Genomic DNA, 19,828 nt, shown 5'->3' with positions numbered 1-19,828 from the left:
CCCATATTCTTAAGTGCCACTCGGGATTACAAGTAATGAAGAGGGACTATAAACAAATGGATAAAATAACCCTAAAGTGTATGTGTGTATAATCTTTGACCATTCACACTCACAAGAATGCTACAGACAAGGGGTTTTTGGTAAAAAATGTACTTGGGCAAAACTGTTAAACCTCTCTTTCAGGAGACTTCACATGTCTTGAGAGCCATGCAGAGCCTCAGGTACTGTCCTCCCACCTTGGACACGCTCTTCCAAAAGGATGCCTGAAGAAGCAAAAAAATGTCTTTATGTTCCCAGTATTTCTGGTTAGAAACATATGCACCAGCTTCCTTTGAAGTTTTGCTGGGTTTTGTGTGTGTTTTTTCCTCTGCAGGAATAGTGGTGCTGCTGTGTGTATTGGGTCTGTCTGAGATATAGCCCAGTCCCATGTCAAGCTGCACGGTGCTGACCACAGAGAGCTGTGCCAGTGCTGCCACAGCAGTCAGCTTCCCTCTGCTGAACTCATGCCTATACAGGAAGGAGCTGTGGCTGCATCACACAGGATGGATCCTGCCAGCCCTGCGGGACCACCCAGGGCTGCTCTGATCATGGCATGTCCACTCAGGTCCCTCACATGAGGCATTAGCTTGCTTGAGGTAAACCTTGAAACCTGCATTTCCATCCATCCATTCTTCCACCTCCATTTTGTTAAAAAAAAAAAAAAAAATTAGTTCCCTAAGAATACATTTGTTGCAGTCTTTAAAACAGTTTTGGTCAAGCACCTCCTGGTCTCCGTGTGTGTGGTGGGCACCTCTGACATAAGTGTTTGAAAAAAAATGGAAACTGACAGTGTTGAGACACTGAAAGGGCTCAGTGACAAAGGACTCATGCAATTATCTTCTGTCGGAATTCATCTTGTCAGCCTTGCATGGTGTTAATATCCTTAGAAACTCTGAAGATGAAAAACTGAATGAAAAAATGAACACTGCCACATAGAGCAGACTGGTCACAGTAGCATTTTTGGAGGCAGGAGAAATGACAGCCAGGATTACCAGTGATACCGAGAAAAAGCAACAGGCTGGAACATAATTTAGCGGTAACATGGTGGAGCTGGTTTTATGGTTGGGCTTGAAGACCCTAGAACTCTTGTCAAACTAACAATTCCACGATTATATGAACCTGACTATTTGAGCCATGGGGTGTAGGCTCGAGTGAGTTCAAGGTAGCTCTCCAGGAAGCTTGCTCGTTGGTGTTGGCTGTCTTCTACAGCTATTAAGGCACATCAGTGAGTGAAACTGCTCCTGGCTCAGGCAAGATGTTACCTTAAATGGGTCAGCCATCATTAGTTAAAAGGCAGAAAAAGTGAAACCCAAAAAACTACTGATAAAATGTGCAGAGATATTGTCAGAGAGGTGTCCTGTAATTCTGGAGGGAAATGCATCAACACACCTTTGCTAGATCAAATTTCACAGATAGTTTTATTTGGCATTTCTTCTAAGAAGTAATGGCTTTGTAAAAAAAAAAAAACAAAAAACAAAAAACCAAAACCAGCTCCTGTCCATCTAGTTTTAGTAAGCTAATTCCATGTTTCATGCACTTCTTCTTTCAAGATTTCAAAATTATTTATTTCAGCAGGGAGCAAAAGAGTTGTTTCCCATTATATCTCTGAAAATCCTAATTAGCTGATACAACCAAAGGGAAAAGTATTATTTTTCATTTTGGTAATAAAATTTTCATTCTGTGAAGAAGCGCCATTCCCTATTTAACATTCCTTTGCTCCTTCTGCCCCAAGAATACCTTGCTCTGGCTCAGGTGAAGGCAGATGTGGTGTCGTATCAAAAGTTAGCACCACCTCTGCACCAGACAGCTGGGTGCTCAGTCTGGTCCCTGGTGGTCAGCCAGGCTTGGCAGCAGCACTGGGCTCTCGAGGAAGGGACATGCTTGACACGTTTTGACTGGACACAGTCTTTCCAGCCCACTGGTGGAGCTGAAGTGATTAGCGAACAGGACACAAATGATCACTGCACTTATTTGTCACCAGGAAGGGCCTCATTAGGGAGCACAGATATCTTCCTGGTGCTCAGGAGCTGTCAGTCCGGGCTGACAAAACCTATGACAAGGACATTAATGAGTTACATGTAATTTGGAAAGATCTCTTGTTTCTGAATATTTAGAGTTAGGTTTTACTGGCAACAGAATTTATTTCAGAATTTATCAATTAGATGAAAACCTTACTGTGCAAGCCTTTCAAAACCACTTTCCAAACACCTTCTGTTTCAAAACATTTGCAGAATCTGAGGCTCTTTGAGCAGAGACTTCCAGAAAAAAAAAAAATCCATGTGACCTTCACTGAATTTTAACAGATCTTCTGTTGGCTCAGGGTCTCATCCCAAGTCTCCACAGTCCTCAAGGACCAGCCTTGGATGCTCAGTGGCTGCAGCTTTTTGCTGGCAAGAGAAAACACCTGATTGTCTCGGGCATGGAGCTGCAAAGCAGCATTGGCCTGAAGAAGAAATACATCAGATCACCAAAGGAAACCTAAGAGATTAAAAAAAGCAAGAAGACAACTGGAGAAAAGCTGGAGTGAGAAGGACTAGTAAAAAGGGATGGGACAGACTTGCAAGTCTGACCATGCATGTCTTTCTCAAGTGACACTCTTTGATGTAAGGGATGGAATATCTGCAGATGCAGAACCAGTGCTTTGATCTGAAAAATATGTATATTATTTTATCTGCCTCTTGCATCCAGGGAATTTCTTACAGGCCAACATCCCATCATTTTGTCTGCAGCTATTAATGAAAGCAGTACAGGAAACTAGAACATTTGATTAAAAAAATAAAGATTTTTTTAAAGCATCAATGACACTACTTATTGAAATTAGAATTGAAGAACTCATTTTCCATCACAAAAAGCTCCACAAAATACTTTCCCTTGCCTACAGTGTTTAATTCCAGAGCTTTTTTCCAAAGGACCAAGAAATATGTATCTGTCTCTACCAGCTGCTGCAAGATCTGACATATCTATAGCCCTCAGAGAGTTAGTGAGTTCATCAAGGCACCACCAAACCATCACTGCTTAAGCAAACTTTTAGAAACCAAAGGTTGGCATTGTAAAAGAAAGGAAAGATAGAAATTTATCTTACTTATCATGACCTCTCTCAGGATAGGTTTGAATTACACTTCAGGTGGACTTCAGAAATCTTTTCTGTCTCTCGCTCCATTTGTTGGTACACTTAGTGAAAACTGGGTCTTAACCAGACATACTTTTCTCATCATGAGCAAAACATCACTACACATTTACTCTTGTGATTTCTGCAATATTCTGTTCTCTGTGTGAACAGCATTATCTGTTCCATCCCTGGCCTGGCTGCAGTCCCGAGGTCAGGCAGCACTGATGGGCATCCAGGTCACCCATCACTACCATCAGCATGACAGAGAATGAGCTTCTTCCTGAGGATTCCCCACCACCATGGTCAAGGCCAAAGCTTGGGTTGTCCATTAACATCCAGAAGCGGGGATTGATTGAGAAGTGCCCTCAGGCAGCAGGTGCAGAGCCATAGAATCGTAGAATGTTAAGGTATTTGAATGGACCTTAAAGATCTTCTAGTCTGAACCTCCCATTACAGGCAGGGTCACCTGCCACTAGATTGGGTTGCTCAAGGCCTTATGCAACCTTGAACACTGCTCGGGGCATTCACAACCTCCCTGGACAGCCTGTTTGTGTATCTCACAACCCTCAGAGTAAAAAATTTCTTCCTAATAGTTAACATAAATTGGATTAATGTCTTTTAATTTTCCCTCATTTCTCCTTGTCCTGTCACTGCAGTTCTTGCTGGAGAATCCTTCTTCAGCTTCTCTGTAGGTACCAGAAGTATCCTTTAGATACTGGAGGGTTGCTATGGGGTCTCCACAAAACTTTATCTTCTCCAGGCTGAACAGCCCCACCTTCCTCAGCCTGTCTTCATAGGGGATGTGCTCCAGTCCTCTTATCAACTTCATGACCTCATCTGGACTTGCTCCAAGAGTTCCATGTCCTTCTTATGTTGGGTGCACCACAACTCCAACATAATCCAGTGTTCCAGGTAGAGTCTCACGAGGCCAGAGGAGCAGATTCCCTCCTTCAACCTGCTGCCTACACTTCTTTGGATGAAGCCCAGAATTCCTTTGGCTTTCTCAGCTGCAAGTGCACACTGATGGCTGATACTGGTTTTTCATCAACCATCTCCTCCAAGTCCTTCTCTCTCCACAGAGGTGCTCTCAATCACTTCTCTGCCCAGCTGGTAGATGTAACTGGGATTGTCCCAATGCAGGTGTAGGACCTTGCACTTTGCTTTGCTGCACTGGTTTGCACTGGGCCACGCCTCAAGCCTGTCCAGGCCCGTAGTCAGTAAAAGACTTGACTTCCTTGCTCCTGCAATAGAAGGATTAGAATATTAAGTGCTTAAACAGCATCAGCCACAGCAATGTGCTTTTACCATTTGACATAAATTTGTTTGCTAGTGTTCTTTTTTAAACTTTTATGTGCCAGAATAACAATGAGAAATGAAAACATCAGTTTTCACTTTGTGGTTAAGTGAGAAACTTTTTCCCCCATCGGCAAAGAATATTTCCAGGACTAGAAGGCAAATCTAGAGAATGCAGGGAATTTATTTTCTTTTATAAATCACTGTGTAGAGGGTTCTGTGCCTCAGGGAGGGAGAAGTTAGAAAGATGCATAGGCAGCTGCTGCTGGAGTCAAAACTTCAGTTTGTAATCACTGCAGAGCTGGGCAGAGAGAAGGAGAAAAGCAGACTCCTCCCTGTGGGAAAACCATCCTAGATCGGAGCCTTTGGACAAAAATGTGAAGCTTCAGGAGTCCTGTACAGAGCTTCACCGTTCATTAATGACTGTGACATGTGGTCTTACCCCTCATTACTTTGGCACTAATGGATACTGGCATTGATGTCTCTGCTGAACAGGGACTCCCCTGGTGCCATCTCAACCCTACATTACAGCATGCCCACCAAATTCCTCCTCACAGGGAGCCAGTGTGCAGCAGATGGTGTGATAAAAAGTTGTCTTTCAGTCCGCTGAACTACCAGCTCCCCTGAGCAGAGAGAGATTGGTGGCTCCTGTATTGTTCCAGGCTGTGGCTGCTGGGGTCAGAGGTGGAGTAGAGAGAACAGCCTTTGTGCACAGCCTCCGGCCCACCACCATGGAGCCTGACCCCAGTTTGGGAACAACTGGCTTTGCTTGCATATCATGGGCTTAGGTAGATGAGGTGTTCATCTACTGACATTCACTCATTGACACAACTCTTCTTAAAAATAATGAAAATGCCTGGGGTAAAGGTCAGCAGAGGTTTGTAAAGCCTCTTTACAGAGAAACATGATGACTTTCCTTAAACTTTCTCATTTCAGGTTAATTGTTGTAACATTTAAACTGAATGGACTTTACAGACTGGAGTGAACCTGCTCTTGTAAGACCAACCTGCTCGCTATATGTGGGAATGGCAACATCTGACCCTAAACAAGCAAAAAAATTAAAGCAACAGTTACCGTATCTTTAGAAGAAGATAAGTAAAGCCAAATAATCAAGAAGAGCAATTTAAACTACTAGTGGCAATAATAACGTGCCTTGGTCCATATTTGATCTTCAGCTATTTCTAAATTACAAAGATAATAAAAAAGAAACAGGATCTACTACACATTCCTGTGTCCAACAAGAGTCTGCAATTAGTAAGCTGAGGTTTATGGTTGATCAATAGTGACCCTCCATTGTAACTTTGAGTGTTTTTACAAGGGAAAGGTCATTTCTCTTACTCTGACTGCACAGGGAAGAGGATTCCCCCTAGAAAAAGAGACATTATTTCTGCCTCTTTCTGGTGCAGGACTGTACCCACACGGATTTTTTCTCCAGCTTCCATCTTTTGACACTGTGGTCAGCAGGATGTAGACTCCACGGATCAGGTCTTCTGTGAGTTGTGTCTCGGGAAGATCCTAGGATCACAGCATGGCTGAGGTTAATAGAAGACTCTGGAGATCATCTTGTCCAGTCCTTGTCTCATCACAGGTTCACCTACAGCAAGTTTCTCCAGACCATGTCAAGGCTGGTTTTGAGTATGTTGGAGGCACCATGACTTCTCTTGAACAAACCTGTTCCAGTGCTTAACCACCCTCACACCAAAGTTGTTTTCTTATGCTTAAATGAAAATTATTTTTACAGACTTACTTAGTCAGGTTGGGAAAGACCTCCAAGACCATTGAGTCCACCCTATGACTGATCATGACCTTGTCAACCAGACCAGAGGATAGAGTGTCATGTCCAGTCATTTCTTGAACAAGCCCAGGGATAATGATTCCAAAGTTTCCCTAGGCAGTCCATTCCAATGCTGAACCACCATTTCTGTGAGGGAATTCCGCCCCCCCCCCCACCCCCCCCCCCACGATGTCCATCCTGAAGCTCCCCTGGCACAGCCTGAGGCTTCTTGAATTTTTTTAAAACCTTCTGTCAATAGACTCCAATTATCTCACTGCTTGCCATTGTGAAATGCCTGGCTCTGAAGTCTGTGCTCCTCTGCATCAGGTATTTATACACACTGACAAGATCTCCCCTGACCCTCCCTTTCCCCAGGCTGGACAGCCCCAGTGCTCTCAGCCTCTCCCTTTATACTCCTGTGCCTCCAGCATTTTAGTGACCTCTTCCAGTAAGTCCTTGTCTTTTGTACAGAGAAGCACAGTGTTGCACCCAGAAGTCCAGATGTGTCTCATCAGTGCTGAGCGAAGGGCAGGATCACATCCTGCTGATGACATCTCCAAATGCAGACCAAAGACAATCAGCCCTCTCTGCCATGAGAACACACTACTGGCTCACGTTCATCTTCTATCCAACAGGATGCTGACCTCCTGATCTGCAAAGCTACTTCCCTGCCCATTATTCTGCAGCCTGTCCAGGTGACAGGGATTATTCCTCCCCAGAAGGTGAGCCCCACATTTCTTGTTGTTGAACTCCATGAGACGCCTCTTTGTCCAGTTTTCCAGCCTGCCCCTTCTAACAGGCAGCACATTTACTTACTTACACCTTTGTATTGCCTGACAACTTTCTGAGAATGCACTCTGCCCCATCATCCAGGCTATTAGCCAAAACATTAAAGGATATTGACCATGGCTATGGGGCCCTGAGGTGCACCATTAGTTACTGCAGGACTTCTCGTCACTCATAACTTCACTCTGGACCCATTGTTTCATCCCCTCTCAATTAATTTATCCACTTCATCAGTTTCCCTAGGAGTATTTTATGGGAGGTAATGTTGAAAGCCTTGTTTAAAGTCAAGGAAACAGCCCATTTTCTCTCCCTCTCCACTGAGCATTTTCATTGTAGAAGCTATCAGGCTGCACAGCCATGGCTTTCCCTTTGTAAATCTATGGTGACAACTCACAGTCACCACTTTCTTCTCCATTTGGAAGAAAGGCATTTGGAAATGGCTTTCTGGAATATATACTCCATTACTTTCCAACCAATCAATGTGTGCTGGTAGGTCCCAGGATCTTCCTTCTTCTTCTTTATAAAGGGATGACATTTGTTTTCTTCTAGTCCTGAGGAACCTCTTCATATCACCACAACCTCTCAGAGTTAATCAAGAGAGGTTCTGCAATGATATCAGCTTGCTCCCTTAGCTCTTACAGATGCATCCCATCAGGTGCCACGGATTTAAGGTTTTTACAGATTGTTTAACAATTCCCTAACTTTTCCACCCTACCAAAACTAAGTACAACCTGCCCTGGTTTTCCTACTGGTCTCATCACCTGCCACAAGTCAGAGACTTATTTTGTCTCACATCTGTCCTTCCCTGCATTCCCAGTTTGTCCTTTCTGCAGAGCCCATTTCCACTCAGTGCAGAATTTGTGAGATACATCACCACCTTTCCATGATCCCAATGACAGCATAACTCTGCTAAAGCACAAAAGACCCCTCATTTTCCCTGGTCATGTTCCATGTGGCATGTGTTGGTGTAGGATCATTTCAGAATGGGATCCCCACATGCTGGTTTCCCAAAAAGGGTATGAAAGCTCTCCCCACAACTCTCTCTGGTAGGGTCTTCCTTCTTAATGTGGGTACCCCTGTGATGGACCCCCTTTAGCCCTGTTTTGTTGATAACAAGCTCCCTTCATTTGCCCCATATTCTTTGTTTGTCCACCACTTTCTCACCTTGTTTTGGTGATCCCCTCTCCACCCTACAGGTCCTAGTTGGGAGTTCTCTATCAGACTGACCACCCTCTTGCCAAAGATACTTTTTCTGTGCTTGGTCAGGCGGATCCCATCTCTTTCAAGCAGGCTTCGGTCCTCTAAGAGAATCTCATGGTCATAAGCACCAGAACCCTGTTGCCAACACATAAGGCAAATATATATAACTGTTGACCTGCAAGACGTGCCTACTTCTCCAGCCTCTCACTCACAGGATCAAGGAAAGAACCCCCCTTGGTCCCCAGTGACCATTAGCCCAGACACGTGTAGTCGTCCTTGATACCGTGCAGGTCCCCCTGGCAGTAACTGTGGTGACAGTCCCATGTCTGCGCTAGAGCAGATGATGGGTAAGAGCTGAGCTGCCCACAGAAATGGGCCAGGCAAGGGGAATTTCCACAGGACTAATGAACACTCACATGGAGCATCATGTCCAGGAGCTGTCACAGCAGCCTGTCCGCTGCACTAGACCTCCTGCACACTGGTATGGCAATGTACTGCTCTTGCAGAGGACTACTTTTGCAATCCAAACAGTTTTTAAAGATTCTTAATTTTTTTTTTTTCTATTTAGAAGTACAGGTAAACAAGTTTTCTGAAAGTTTCAGGAGTCTGGATGAGAGCTGTCAGCCACAAAAGCAGTTGTTCCATCATCAAAATATATTACAAAGTGGATCCATTATTTAAAATCAAAAATATAAGCAACCTTATAAAAAACAAGTGACAGTTCAACAGAATCAAAAGAATTTATGCAATTCTAAGGAGATAAAATTTATTTGTTTTCACTTCCTCAGTTTCATTCTTGCTTTCTTATTCTGTTAAGCCATTTATAATGCTGTGTTGCAACTTTCGGATAGAATCATAGAATAGCAGAAGTTTGGGTTGGAAGTGACTTTTACCAATCTTCTAGTCCAATCCTGATGTGCCCAGTGACGCATTTCACTAGATGCTATTGGCCTTTCACAGGGTTAAAAATGTTGTGTGGTTTTCTTTTTTTTTTTCATCTGTTAAAGTTGTAGCTTGAGTTTCACTTTATGGAAATATAAATTGCAAAAAAATAAACCACAGCAAAATAGGGTTGCTCATCCCAGTTTACACAACACGCTTCTTCAAGCTGCCAGAACCTACATTGGCAGAGGGACACATCAGCACCAATGGGAAGTTTGTGACCACAAGTCCATGTGTCTCTCTGAATAATGTAAAACCCCATTAATAAACCTGGACCAGCAGTGCTTTTTTGACTTTATGTCAGCAAAGATCAAGCAGTAATGACTAACTAGATTTCACATGGCTCAGCTATCAACAACCACAGTGGCAGTGCAGGATAGACACATAAATGTTTGAGACAGAGAGGAAGCTTCACAGGGTAAATCAGCATAAATCAGCTGTAAAATTCAGAGTTCAGTATACTGCAGTTGCAGGAAATGACAGAAGATGCTGCAGTGAGTATTTAAATGGAGGAGAGCAGTTTTTCAAATTATGATTGTAAAAAGAAATTATTCACAGAAAACCAGAGAAAGAAGATGATAGATTATGATGGCTGTGGGTAGGCAGGAGGGTGCTGGTAAAACTGCCTAAAAACAACCCTGCAGCCTGGACAGCCGGGGCCAACTACCAAACTTTGGGTTTGATGCTGTTTGTTTAGGCTTCCAGCTCTGGACAGCCACCCCTTCTCTGCCTCAAGACCTTAATTCCGGTGTCGACGGTGGAGACAAGTGCAGGGTGCAAGCGCAGACCCTCTAGCCAGCACAGGGACTGGCAGGCAGGCGAGGGGCCGAGGCGGTGGTGGCACAGCCCAGCCGTCGAGCTCAGATAGAGTTGGAAGCCCAAGCTTTCAAAACCACAGCAGGAAGTCTTGCCGCTACATGAGGGTAATAAACCGGTGTGAACGTGTGCCGCCTCCAACATGGCCATGTGCACTGGCCGCATCCACAGCAAGCCCTCTGCTCTGTGTGCCGGTTCCGTCACATTAACTCATCCTGCGTAGCCATGGCAACACGTGTCAAAAACATGCTGTTGGCAGGTCCAGATCCAGCTCTGCTGAGCTCAGCCCTGGCGTGCATGCCAGTGGGGAGCAAACCCTTAATGAGGCCCCTTAATTTCATTCATCAGCAGCACCTCTGCTCACACACTGCCAGTTTGAAAGGTCTTGAAAAAAATCTTTAGAATAAAGGGGGAGAAAAAAAAGAAAAACAGGCGAACCTCTTCAGCCCAATAGGAAGATTTCAGGCAAGTACCAAAATGCTTTGCTTTCTATGAGGAGACACCAGTGCTGTGTGGCTGCCTAGCTGCACAGTCTGCAGATCCTGAGCATCCAACACTTGTGTTTGTGACCAGCAGAATCACCCTGTCCTGGCAGGGACCCACAGCCATGGCTTGCAGCAGCACCCATCCTCTCTAGAGCCCGTGTGACAGATTTACATTGTGACAGACCAGTGACAAAGGAGGGACAATAATCTGATAGGAGGCATGACTTCAAATTAGAGAGACAGTGCTGGTGGTGGCAAGAGTATGTGAAGTGGGAAGGAAGGAGAAGAAAAGCACAAAATTCATCAAACTCGTACTTGTCTCACTGGAAGTATTTTTAATTTATAAGGTCCTGGAATACAGTTGTCACCCACTTGTGCAGCCATCACCATGTTGCCTCTCATTTTTTTCCTCCAGCTCTCCTATTCCACCTTACTTGGAATGCCATCAATTTCCTTCCATCAGCAGGAGTTACAAAAAATCTATTCACTTGTGGGCAATCAGAGCTGAAAGGTGACAATATAATTAAGGTTTTTAATTCTGTGTCTGAACAGTTGTCCAGAATTCATAATAATTAACTGCTATGAAGGATATATACTCATTATTTTCCTTTGTTTCATATAATTGTTCACTTTCGCCAACTACATTTTTCCTTTAATCTCAATCCTATTGCCTGGGGGTGCAGAAAGTAGTAGTGCAGGAACATATGAATGGTAAACATGGACACTGGGCAGCACCCTGGGTTGCATAGCATGGCAGGTGCCTTTTGCACATGTGCAGGGGAGGGAGCACATTGCTGGAGTAGTTGAGGAGTGAGATAATGGAGAAACAGGGAAGAAGGGAAGGCTTTTGATGTCACAGTATCTAAGACAAATCAGGCACTCCTCTCAATGTGCCTGACTGGACCTGCACGTACCCTTGCCATTATTGATACTCAAACTAGAGGAATGACTATCACAAAGTATCAGAAATACTTCCTCACAATTTTTTCCTTTAAAAAATGAACAACTGTGACAATTGCCTGGTTAGCCTGCTAGCTGTTTCTATGATTCTGTATTCCATAACTGATACAACATAGGTGGCTGAGGCAGTACACTGGGGGAACAGAGGAGTCTCACCAACAGCAATGCCACCAGAAGGCTATCCTTTGAGACAAGAAGTCAAAAACCTCTGCAATTACTTCTGTAGAAGGAAGAAGCAGGACATGACAATTGTTTTTTAGTACTGGTAATAAATATATAACATCTGCCTCCTCCTCACGGGTTGGATCACCCACTGGTGCCAATAGAAAACCTTCATGCCTGTATCTAACCTCGCAGAACTAGACTACAGGAGCTGTTGCCACACACTGGCTTGACGTTCACCCCAGATAAATCAGCTCACAGGCCCACAGCTCAGTCCTTTCAAACGCACAGGGGTATTGTCCAACACATTATACTTAGTCTTGGCTTCTTGGTTCCTGGGAACTGGCCCAGCAGCATACTTTACCCTTTCCTCCTGGCCTAGTCCCAAGCATTTGTTTTCCATCAAGATCTCCAGATAAGGGTCCCACAGGCTCTAGACTTTTAGGTCTTTGGGGTCCCTATAAATCAAATATCTCACCCTTCTGAGAACTTTCAAAATGACTTTTCTATTAGCCTAAAAGGCTAATAGTCATTAGGCTTTCAGAATTACTTCTCTATTAGCTTCCTATTCCTCTGAATAAAATCACATTTTATTATGATGAATATATATATTTATATAAATTATACATATATATTTAATTATATATAAATTCTCTGAATTTAATTCAGAGAAATATCACCAAGGAAAAGTGAGCATGTCTTGGTTAAAAAGGAAGGAACAAGAAGCAGGAATTAGTGAACAATAAACCAACACATGCATTTGGAAAGTTTCAGCAGAAACCAGCAGCAGCTTTGCAGAAAGCGAGTCACTCCATGTACTGCAACAATAACTACAAGAAGTACTGGAAAATGTTATGCAACACTAACTTTGACTTATCACATACCTTATCACATAATACCAATAAGACCCTTCAGCGAGACTATTTTGGCATGTAATTTGCCCTCCCTGACCTGTCTGTAATCTGTGATAGCACTCTTACTGTTTCAATGTTAAGGGGACTGAAAAAAGAGACAGAAAATATTCTTAAAAAAAAAAAAAACAACCAAAAAACGTTGGTCTTACACAGGACAATCAAACACTGACAATGCACATAATGGGTAAGTAGAAATGTTTCTGGCCATCTGCTCCTTTGTTCTGTCCTTTGCTATGTCTGGGTATGGCATCCTCTCCTACCCTCCTTGCACCTATTCCTTTGCTTTAGGATAGAATTTTTTCCAGGGTGATAGAGCTATGTTCCACAGGAATTCCTGATTTGGTTATCTCCTAGTCCTAGCATTGTGCAAGGTTTTCCTGAAGCTCAGAAAGCTTGCATGCAGTGTCTTGCACAAGCTGGACAAAATCTGGCAAGTGAGGGGAGATGTGACTCTCTGAGCCGTAACTTCACACAGTCAAAAAACAGTTCATCCCCAAGCTGATGATACAGGAAGTTATCTACCTAGGAATAACAGCAATGTATTCTGTGAGAAACATTTAAATCTGCAGAATTAGCTGCTAGTTATCACTGGCATCATTCCCAATGTCAGGGTTAGTGACTCATCTGGATGTGCCAGTGGCGTTGCTTTAAACCCGGGGTTAGCTTTGAAGGAACTGGGGCAAAACCTGAGGAACTCCAGTTTCCCACACCAAAATAACCCTTAAGTACCCTACACATCAATCTCAATATGCCAAAAAATATAATTATAGTCCCCAACACTCTTCTTCTCCTTCCTCACTAGCATTTTTAGGGAAGCAAGCACCTCTTGGGCAAGTGTGTGCTTTTGTTAAGGGGAGTTTTAGTTTTGATTTGGCTCAGCTCAGCTTTTGTTACAGATTTCACTTCAAATCCATGCAGCTCCTTCTCATAAGATGGAATGCCACAGTTTGGGGAATACAAACCCTTGTAATACCTTACTTTAATCTGTAATACTTTACTTGGGCTTGCAGTTTCTTTTCCATTATGCTTTTGTAAGGGAAACCCCACTAACAGTCCATGCAGAGTCATGGGCAAGTGGAGACAAGCACCCCATTGATAGCACCAGCACTTGTTTCAGGTGGTGGCTGGGAAAGGATGTGGTCAGCAAATACCACTGGCTGCAGATGCCATGATGTTTAACATCACTTTACAACAGATTTCAGCATCGATGTTCATGGCCATGCACAGTAAACAGATGCATTGCTGGCTGCACTTCCCATTGCAGCTGAAGTCTCTGGCCATCCAACCACAGCATCTGTCAGAGCATTTCATTTAGCAGTCTATGGGACCAACATTTCATTGAGGCACAAAACAGTGAGCTCAAGACTTTGATTAATGACAGGAAGGACAACCCAGGAGCAACTGTAAAGACACACACACACACACACACACACCCCCCACTTATGAGCCACAGAGACCAGCTGCACCATTTAAACCTATGGCATGCAAGTCAGCTTACAGGTTGCCCCCATGGTCGATGAGCTGGAGAGAGACTTTGGACAAGGGCATGAAGGGAGAGGACAAGGGGGAATAGCTTCACATTGGCAGAGGGCAGGACTGAATGGCATATTAGGAAGAAATATACCTGTGAGGGTGGTGATAGACTGGCATGGGTTGTGCAGAGAAGATGTGGCTGCCTCACCCCTATAAGTCTTCAAGACCAAGTTGGACAAGGTTGGAGCAACCTGGTCTAGCAGGAAGTGTCCCTGTGTACAGCAAGGGGTGGAACTCGACAGTCTCTTAAGTCCCTAAGAGCAGGCAGCACAGCATACAACGAATGACACAGAGACAAGGTTTCTACTGCCACATGAGTTAGAAGTGCCTTTCCTGTCATTTTGACATTTATCAAGCAGTAGCAGAGACAACATGCTGCATGCTCTCTTTCTGGGGGAATTCCATTAATTTTGTTGCTGTCATTCTTCTCCCCTCTGGATGAGTCTGGGCTCTGCTGGGCATCCCTCTGCACCAGCTGCCGTTTGCTGGTCTTTACAGGTGTAGGAGACACACCCACACAAGTATTTGCAATTCTTGTCATTCAGCAGGTGTTTGCACACCACCTGACCAAACCTTTCATGCCAACTATCTACTTAAGCCTTTGCTTCTTCTCATTTCCTAGCCTCATTCTTGAAACCTGTAGCATGTGCTTATGAACGTGTTCCTGTGCCCTTGAATCTATTAACTGCAGCAAAGTGGTTAATTATTTTAGCTTCTTTATGGCATCCCTGTTAACATACTGCACATTCGTACTTCCAGTCATATAAATGATAGTCTTTAAATACAGAGGACATGTGTTATTGAACTATTTATATTCAGAGCTGTCTGGAGCAGAAAAAGATTCCAGCGGGCATAAGAAAGCAACAAAAGTTAATGATTCAGAGATAAAATACAATGTTTTAATCTGCAGGGTGTGTGACAAATCTAAGAAATTAGAAGTTAAAAGGATACATGACTAAGGTGAGAGCCTCAGGACACATCTTCAGCTGCTGTAAAATTAGCGCCATCTGGGAGGAAGCCTTGCTGTAGCTAAAACAGATGGAGGAAATGTAGAGGATCACTGTGCCCACAGCATATATCCTCATAGCTGCCTTGTGGGGGGACCCAGGGGTATCTGAGGCTGATAACTGCCTCTGCCCCTTGCAGTCAAGAAGGGGGATTACCATGCAGGAGTCCTCTCTTGACCACTGCAGACCCAGGGGGGACCCCACAAGGGCTTGACACCACAGGGGAACACCAAGGGGTCCATGGGCCTCTGACTTGGCATGGGGCTATCTTGCCACTTCAACATGTTGGGGGTATTCCATCTCCACCTGTTAATGCTGAACTGTCAGTCCTGATGGCAATGAAATTCTTATATCCAACAGAATTCTCTCCTGTGTGCATGCCCACTTGCAGATTTTCCTCTCACCTTCTGTCAGGGAACTCATATCATGGACAAGGACACACATCTTCACAGTCTCCTGGAAACCCCAGTATACTCTCCTTGATTCATTAAAAAAAAATATAGACATTGATCTAGTACCAATATCCAACTGTGATGGACAAAAACTCTCTAACAGTTTAAAGTTAGAAAGTGTATGTTTCTTGCGATGCCGGGTAGCGTGCGGGATAGCTCCCAAATGCACACCGCAATTTACAGGTGATTACAGAGTCCTTTTATCTATACAAGTATTGAATACCCAAAATACAAATACATATTCACAACTTTGGTACATCCCATTCCCTGCTTTGTATGGTAATTAATTCAAAAGCCATTAAGCATGCCTAGTGTGTTCCTTGAAATGGGTCGGTGGTCCCTTTCATGGGGAGGGGTCCCAAAATGAGGAAGGAAATGTAGTCTTCCTCGTTCTGACCTTTCTACCTTTTCAATGCAAATATGACAAATGAACCCTTGGTAGAACTCCCATTCCTTGTCTTCAATTGGTTTCAGAACAGAAGAGGCCCACGATTGTCTTATGTTCCTAGAAGCTGTTTGTCAGTTTCTATATTCTTCATTATAAACCCAGCTGACCAAACATTGCGTTGACAAGCAATCAATTATTAGTTAGCTACTAACTCTTAACTTCATCAAGGCCTACCTATTTATTTTAATTAACTCCAATAAAGCTTATCTGTAACTAAAATCTTAGCTCCTCTAAAATATCTAAATTCCTTGAAGCTTATGTCTCATCCTGACCCTCAGCTGGGTCTATAGCTTCCCACAAGATACCCAGATCAGGACCTCTCTGCCAGATCAGCATATGGGCATAGTGGGACACTTCTGCATGGAGATACCAGGACTGGAGGCTGTATGTGAGATTCTCCCCTCCCTGCCACTACCCATTTCCCTCCCTGCATCCTGAATCCAGGGACCATTAACATCCAGGGCACCCTCTGGGTGCTTAGCTCCACCGCCTGCCGCTAGGGAGGTCAGCCAGTTTGTGTTGGGGGACAGACAGTGGTGCAACACAAAAATAAGGTGAACTTGGGTGTGTTAGAAAAGCTTACCTCTCAGGGGTTTTTAGCCCATCAATCATTCAGCATATCAATTATTCAGGTTAATGCACCTGAAAAATATGAGGGGAAATGAGGGGAAAATATCAGTGAGGACTAGAAACATTTGGTCTAGGAGCTGAGCAGCTCTAACATGCTACACTAGGAGCTTTGTTCAGTGCCTAATTTCTAATGGAATCACGAACATGGATTCCACTAAAATGAGAAGAGGAGGGGAGAGGTATCTACAACAACCATCCAGTACCCCCACCTGCACTCTTCAGGGCAGAATCTTCTTTCTCCCAGCCAATTACTTTTAGATCTCTATTACATCTGTGCACAGAAATCTGAGGTGAAATCATTACAGTGATTCAGAAGAAGTCTTTTGCACAGGTGTTAAATGGAAATCACAAGTTGTTGCTGTTGTTTTACTTTTGCAAGCAATGACTATAACATTGACTTTGTCCCTTCGTCGCGGTCATCTGTAAAAGGGGGAGTTGGGAAGGATTCTTTTTGATAGATTTCTCAGAGAGAAATAAAGTGCAAGTGCAGCAATATTATACTTGAGAAACGTTTACTGATAAAAAAGGGTGTTTCTACTAAAGAGAGATAGGAAAAAGAGCAAAGAGGGGGAAAGAGATATAAAGAAACAGAAGACAGGGACAGCGTTACCACAAAACCCCCAGCTCTTTGTCAGCATCAGCTTAGCAGGCGGAGCGTGCGAGCTGCGAACTGCAGTGCATTTGCACAGCTCCCGTGGTGGGCTGGGCGCGATTTCCAAACAGTAGGAGGCTGCGTGTTCCTTCCGTCGGCGGGGAGCAGGCTGTCTTGGCCGCGGGCGCAATCCTGGAGCAGGTGCCGGCTCGCAGGGTCGGCGGCAGGCTGGTCGCCACGGGCTAGTGCTGCAGCAAGTTGGTGCAGGCGGGCAGCGCAGAAACAGCAGCGCTGGCCGCGGCTGGATGCAAGCGGGATCGCGCTGCAGAGCACGGCTCGGGCGGCAGCTCTGGGCTCGGCGGGGTGTGGGCTGCTGGCAGCCACAGCCGGCTGTGCCCGGGAAGCACACGGGAGCGGCCGCCTGCAGCAGCGCCCGCTCCGCTGCGGAGGCAGGGGAGCACCAGGTCGCCGCGAAGACAAGCTAGTGTGTCATCGGGAAAGCAGGGAAGCAGAACCACGGGAGGGAAGAAGCAAGGGGCGGGGGGGAGGCGGAACCGAGCGGATCCTACAAGTGGACCCCGCTCCGTCCTGGCAACCCAAAGCAAAAGGGCTCCTATTGTGTTGCAGTTAGCTACTTTTACGTCCTTAAGTCCCTCCCACAGCTTGATTTCCCCAGCATTCTCTGCAGCCAGCCGGGCATTAGCCCAACCAACAAGCGGGCAAGGGGACAATTGGAGGGGGGGGGGAGGGGTAGTGTGATAAATGAATGTGATTCGTGCTAACAATTGTAACTACATTGGTATTTTAGAAAATATCTGTTAAAAAGTAGTAGAAGAAAATGACATGTAATTAGTGTCACAAAACAGATGTTTTCAGATGTTCATGAGAAAACAGGATACAAGATGGAGTATTGAGATAAGCAAAATCCTAAAACAGAATCAGCCCTGAGAATTAACAAAGTTAGGAAAACTCACAGAGCGGAATTGGCAAAGATGACTCCCAAGGCAGGAACGGCCTTGAGATTAAAAAAGTTGGGACAATTCCAGATAGGGAATCTAAAACAGTAGTACTTACATAACACAAAGCTTAATGCACATGCACAACTTGCCAGGTTATTCAGAGGACAGCGAGGAAGATGTCAGCCTTCCTCTGAAAAGACCCCCAAAAAGCCAAAAAGACCCCTTAGTGTGAGATACAAAGCTGTGTTTCGTGTCAGGTACATACAGGCAGCCTCTGTGCTTGTGATTGTGATATGTATGGAAACTGATCATGGGACAATTAAAGGATGAATTCCAAAAAAATAACTGAGGGAGTAAAGCATGGAAGAAGGCCTTTGAACTTATCCTTTATTTGCAATTAACTTTTACAGCATCTGAATTAAAGCTTTAAGGATGTTGCTGCTGGACAGGAACTTTTTGCACATAGCTAAGCATTAAACAGCTTTGCAATAATAACCTTTTGAAGTATAATTTTAGAATATTGCTTGTAGTAAGGAGCTTTGAAAATATAAGTTTAGAATATATGTAAAGGAAGCATGCTTATTTCAACACCTTAGCAAAACAGTAAAAAGCAGCTTGAGAAAGGAAGATGAACATCAACCCAAGGATTGATAGCTTTGACCAAGGGAAGCTGGACATCACTGTTATGAGATTTATAGTCTTTGCAATTAAAAGGTGGGCCCACATCTGGAGTCTGGACCGCACCAGCTGGGAGGCCTCTTTCTTCTTTGGGAAGTCAGACCCCACCATCTGGGGATACTCCTTTCTGGGGTACATCCTGAGAAAAACTAACTCACAATAGTGTATAGAATTGTGACGTGAAAATTGGGAATAGAAACTGCTGAAAAAAGCTTATGTGCACCCCTATAAATATCTGTACGCCCCAACCATTGTTGTGCAGCTGGAGGGAAAACTTCCCCCACTGTACCCAGCGCTGTTTGCTCATACTTTACCACACTAATTGATTGATTACTTTACCACACTAATTAAAATTGATTGCTGCTTGAATATTGGCCAAGTCAAGCTTCTTACTTATAACATTAGCAACAGGTGGAGCATGCACTGTGTAGTATAGTAACATAAAGCTCAAGATTCGAAAATAAGAGGAGATTTATGGGAGAATATTGATGAATGCGTATTAGCATGCAGTACATAAGCTGTGTTTGGATCCTTTTGCCTTTTGTACATGAGGCAGGGTGGGAAGCCCTCCCCACACCCCAGTCGGGTTTGTGCCCTGGTCAGTTCTACTTATGCTTTATCCAAACCACTGCCAAATTTCTTTTTGGAACTACTGGACTATTATTTTATCTCAATTAAAACTGCTGCTAAATTTTAAATTTGTGGTTTATTAAATTAGACATAGGGGACCTCATTTATAACAGTAGGAACTTGCAGTCTGACCATGGAGGTTTTCTCTGCCCTGATGGCTGCTAGGAGAAATCTCCCTGGGGACAGGGCTGCAAGCCCATTTATAGACTCTATAAGAATATAACATACGTTGAGGTATAAATAAAAATCAGATTGGTCTCTGTCACTCCTCCTGAAAAATGCTGTAATGAAGTGCATCAAGGTACAACTGGATTCAGATTAGTGATGGAGACTATTTTTCCAGATCTTTGCTTGAGCTTGAAAGATGTTCATTTTGTGATAGGCCCCAGCCAAGTATTGTATTTCTCCTTTTCTTTCTA

At 44.1% G+C, this 19,828-nt stretch overlaps 1 protein-coding gene across 2 annotated transcripts in view; it reads right to left on the bottom strand.

Annotated features, from left to right (window-relative positions):
* Positions 1 to 2,272: 2,272 nt before the first annotated feature.
* MELK (maternal embryonic leucine zipper kinase) overlaps positions 2,273 to 19,828 on the bottom strand; it is an 82,639-nt gene continuing 65,083 nt past the window's right edge. Inside the window, exons 18-19 of one of the 2 annotated variants that reach the window (XM_038125687.1) lie at positions 16,504 to 16,562; positions 2,273 to 4,389 (exon numbers count right to left, since the gene is read on the bottom strand). In XM_038125687.1, coding sequence (XP_037981615.1) covers positions 16,541 to 16,562 — 22 coding nt within the window. In that variant the 3' untranslated portion in view covers positions 2,273 to 4,389; positions 16,504 to 16,540. Of the gene's footprint in view, positions 4,390 to 14,943; positions 15,043 to 16,503; positions 16,563 to 19,828 lie in introns of those variants that run through there. The other variant, XM_038125689.1, reaches the window with a different exon arrangement.

The sequence above is a fragment of the Motacilla alba genome, chromosome Z (assembly GCF_015832195.1).
Source record: "Motacilla alba alba isolate MOTALB_02 chromosome Z, Motacilla_alba_V1.0_pri, whole genome shotgun sequence".
Taxonomy (NCBI): domain Eukaryota; kingdom Metazoa; phylum Chordata; class Aves; order Passeriformes; family Motacillidae; genus Motacilla; species Motacilla alba.
The sequence above is the reverse complement of the archived record's forward strand: the minus strand, read 5'-3'. Positions and strand labels throughout refer to the sequence as shown.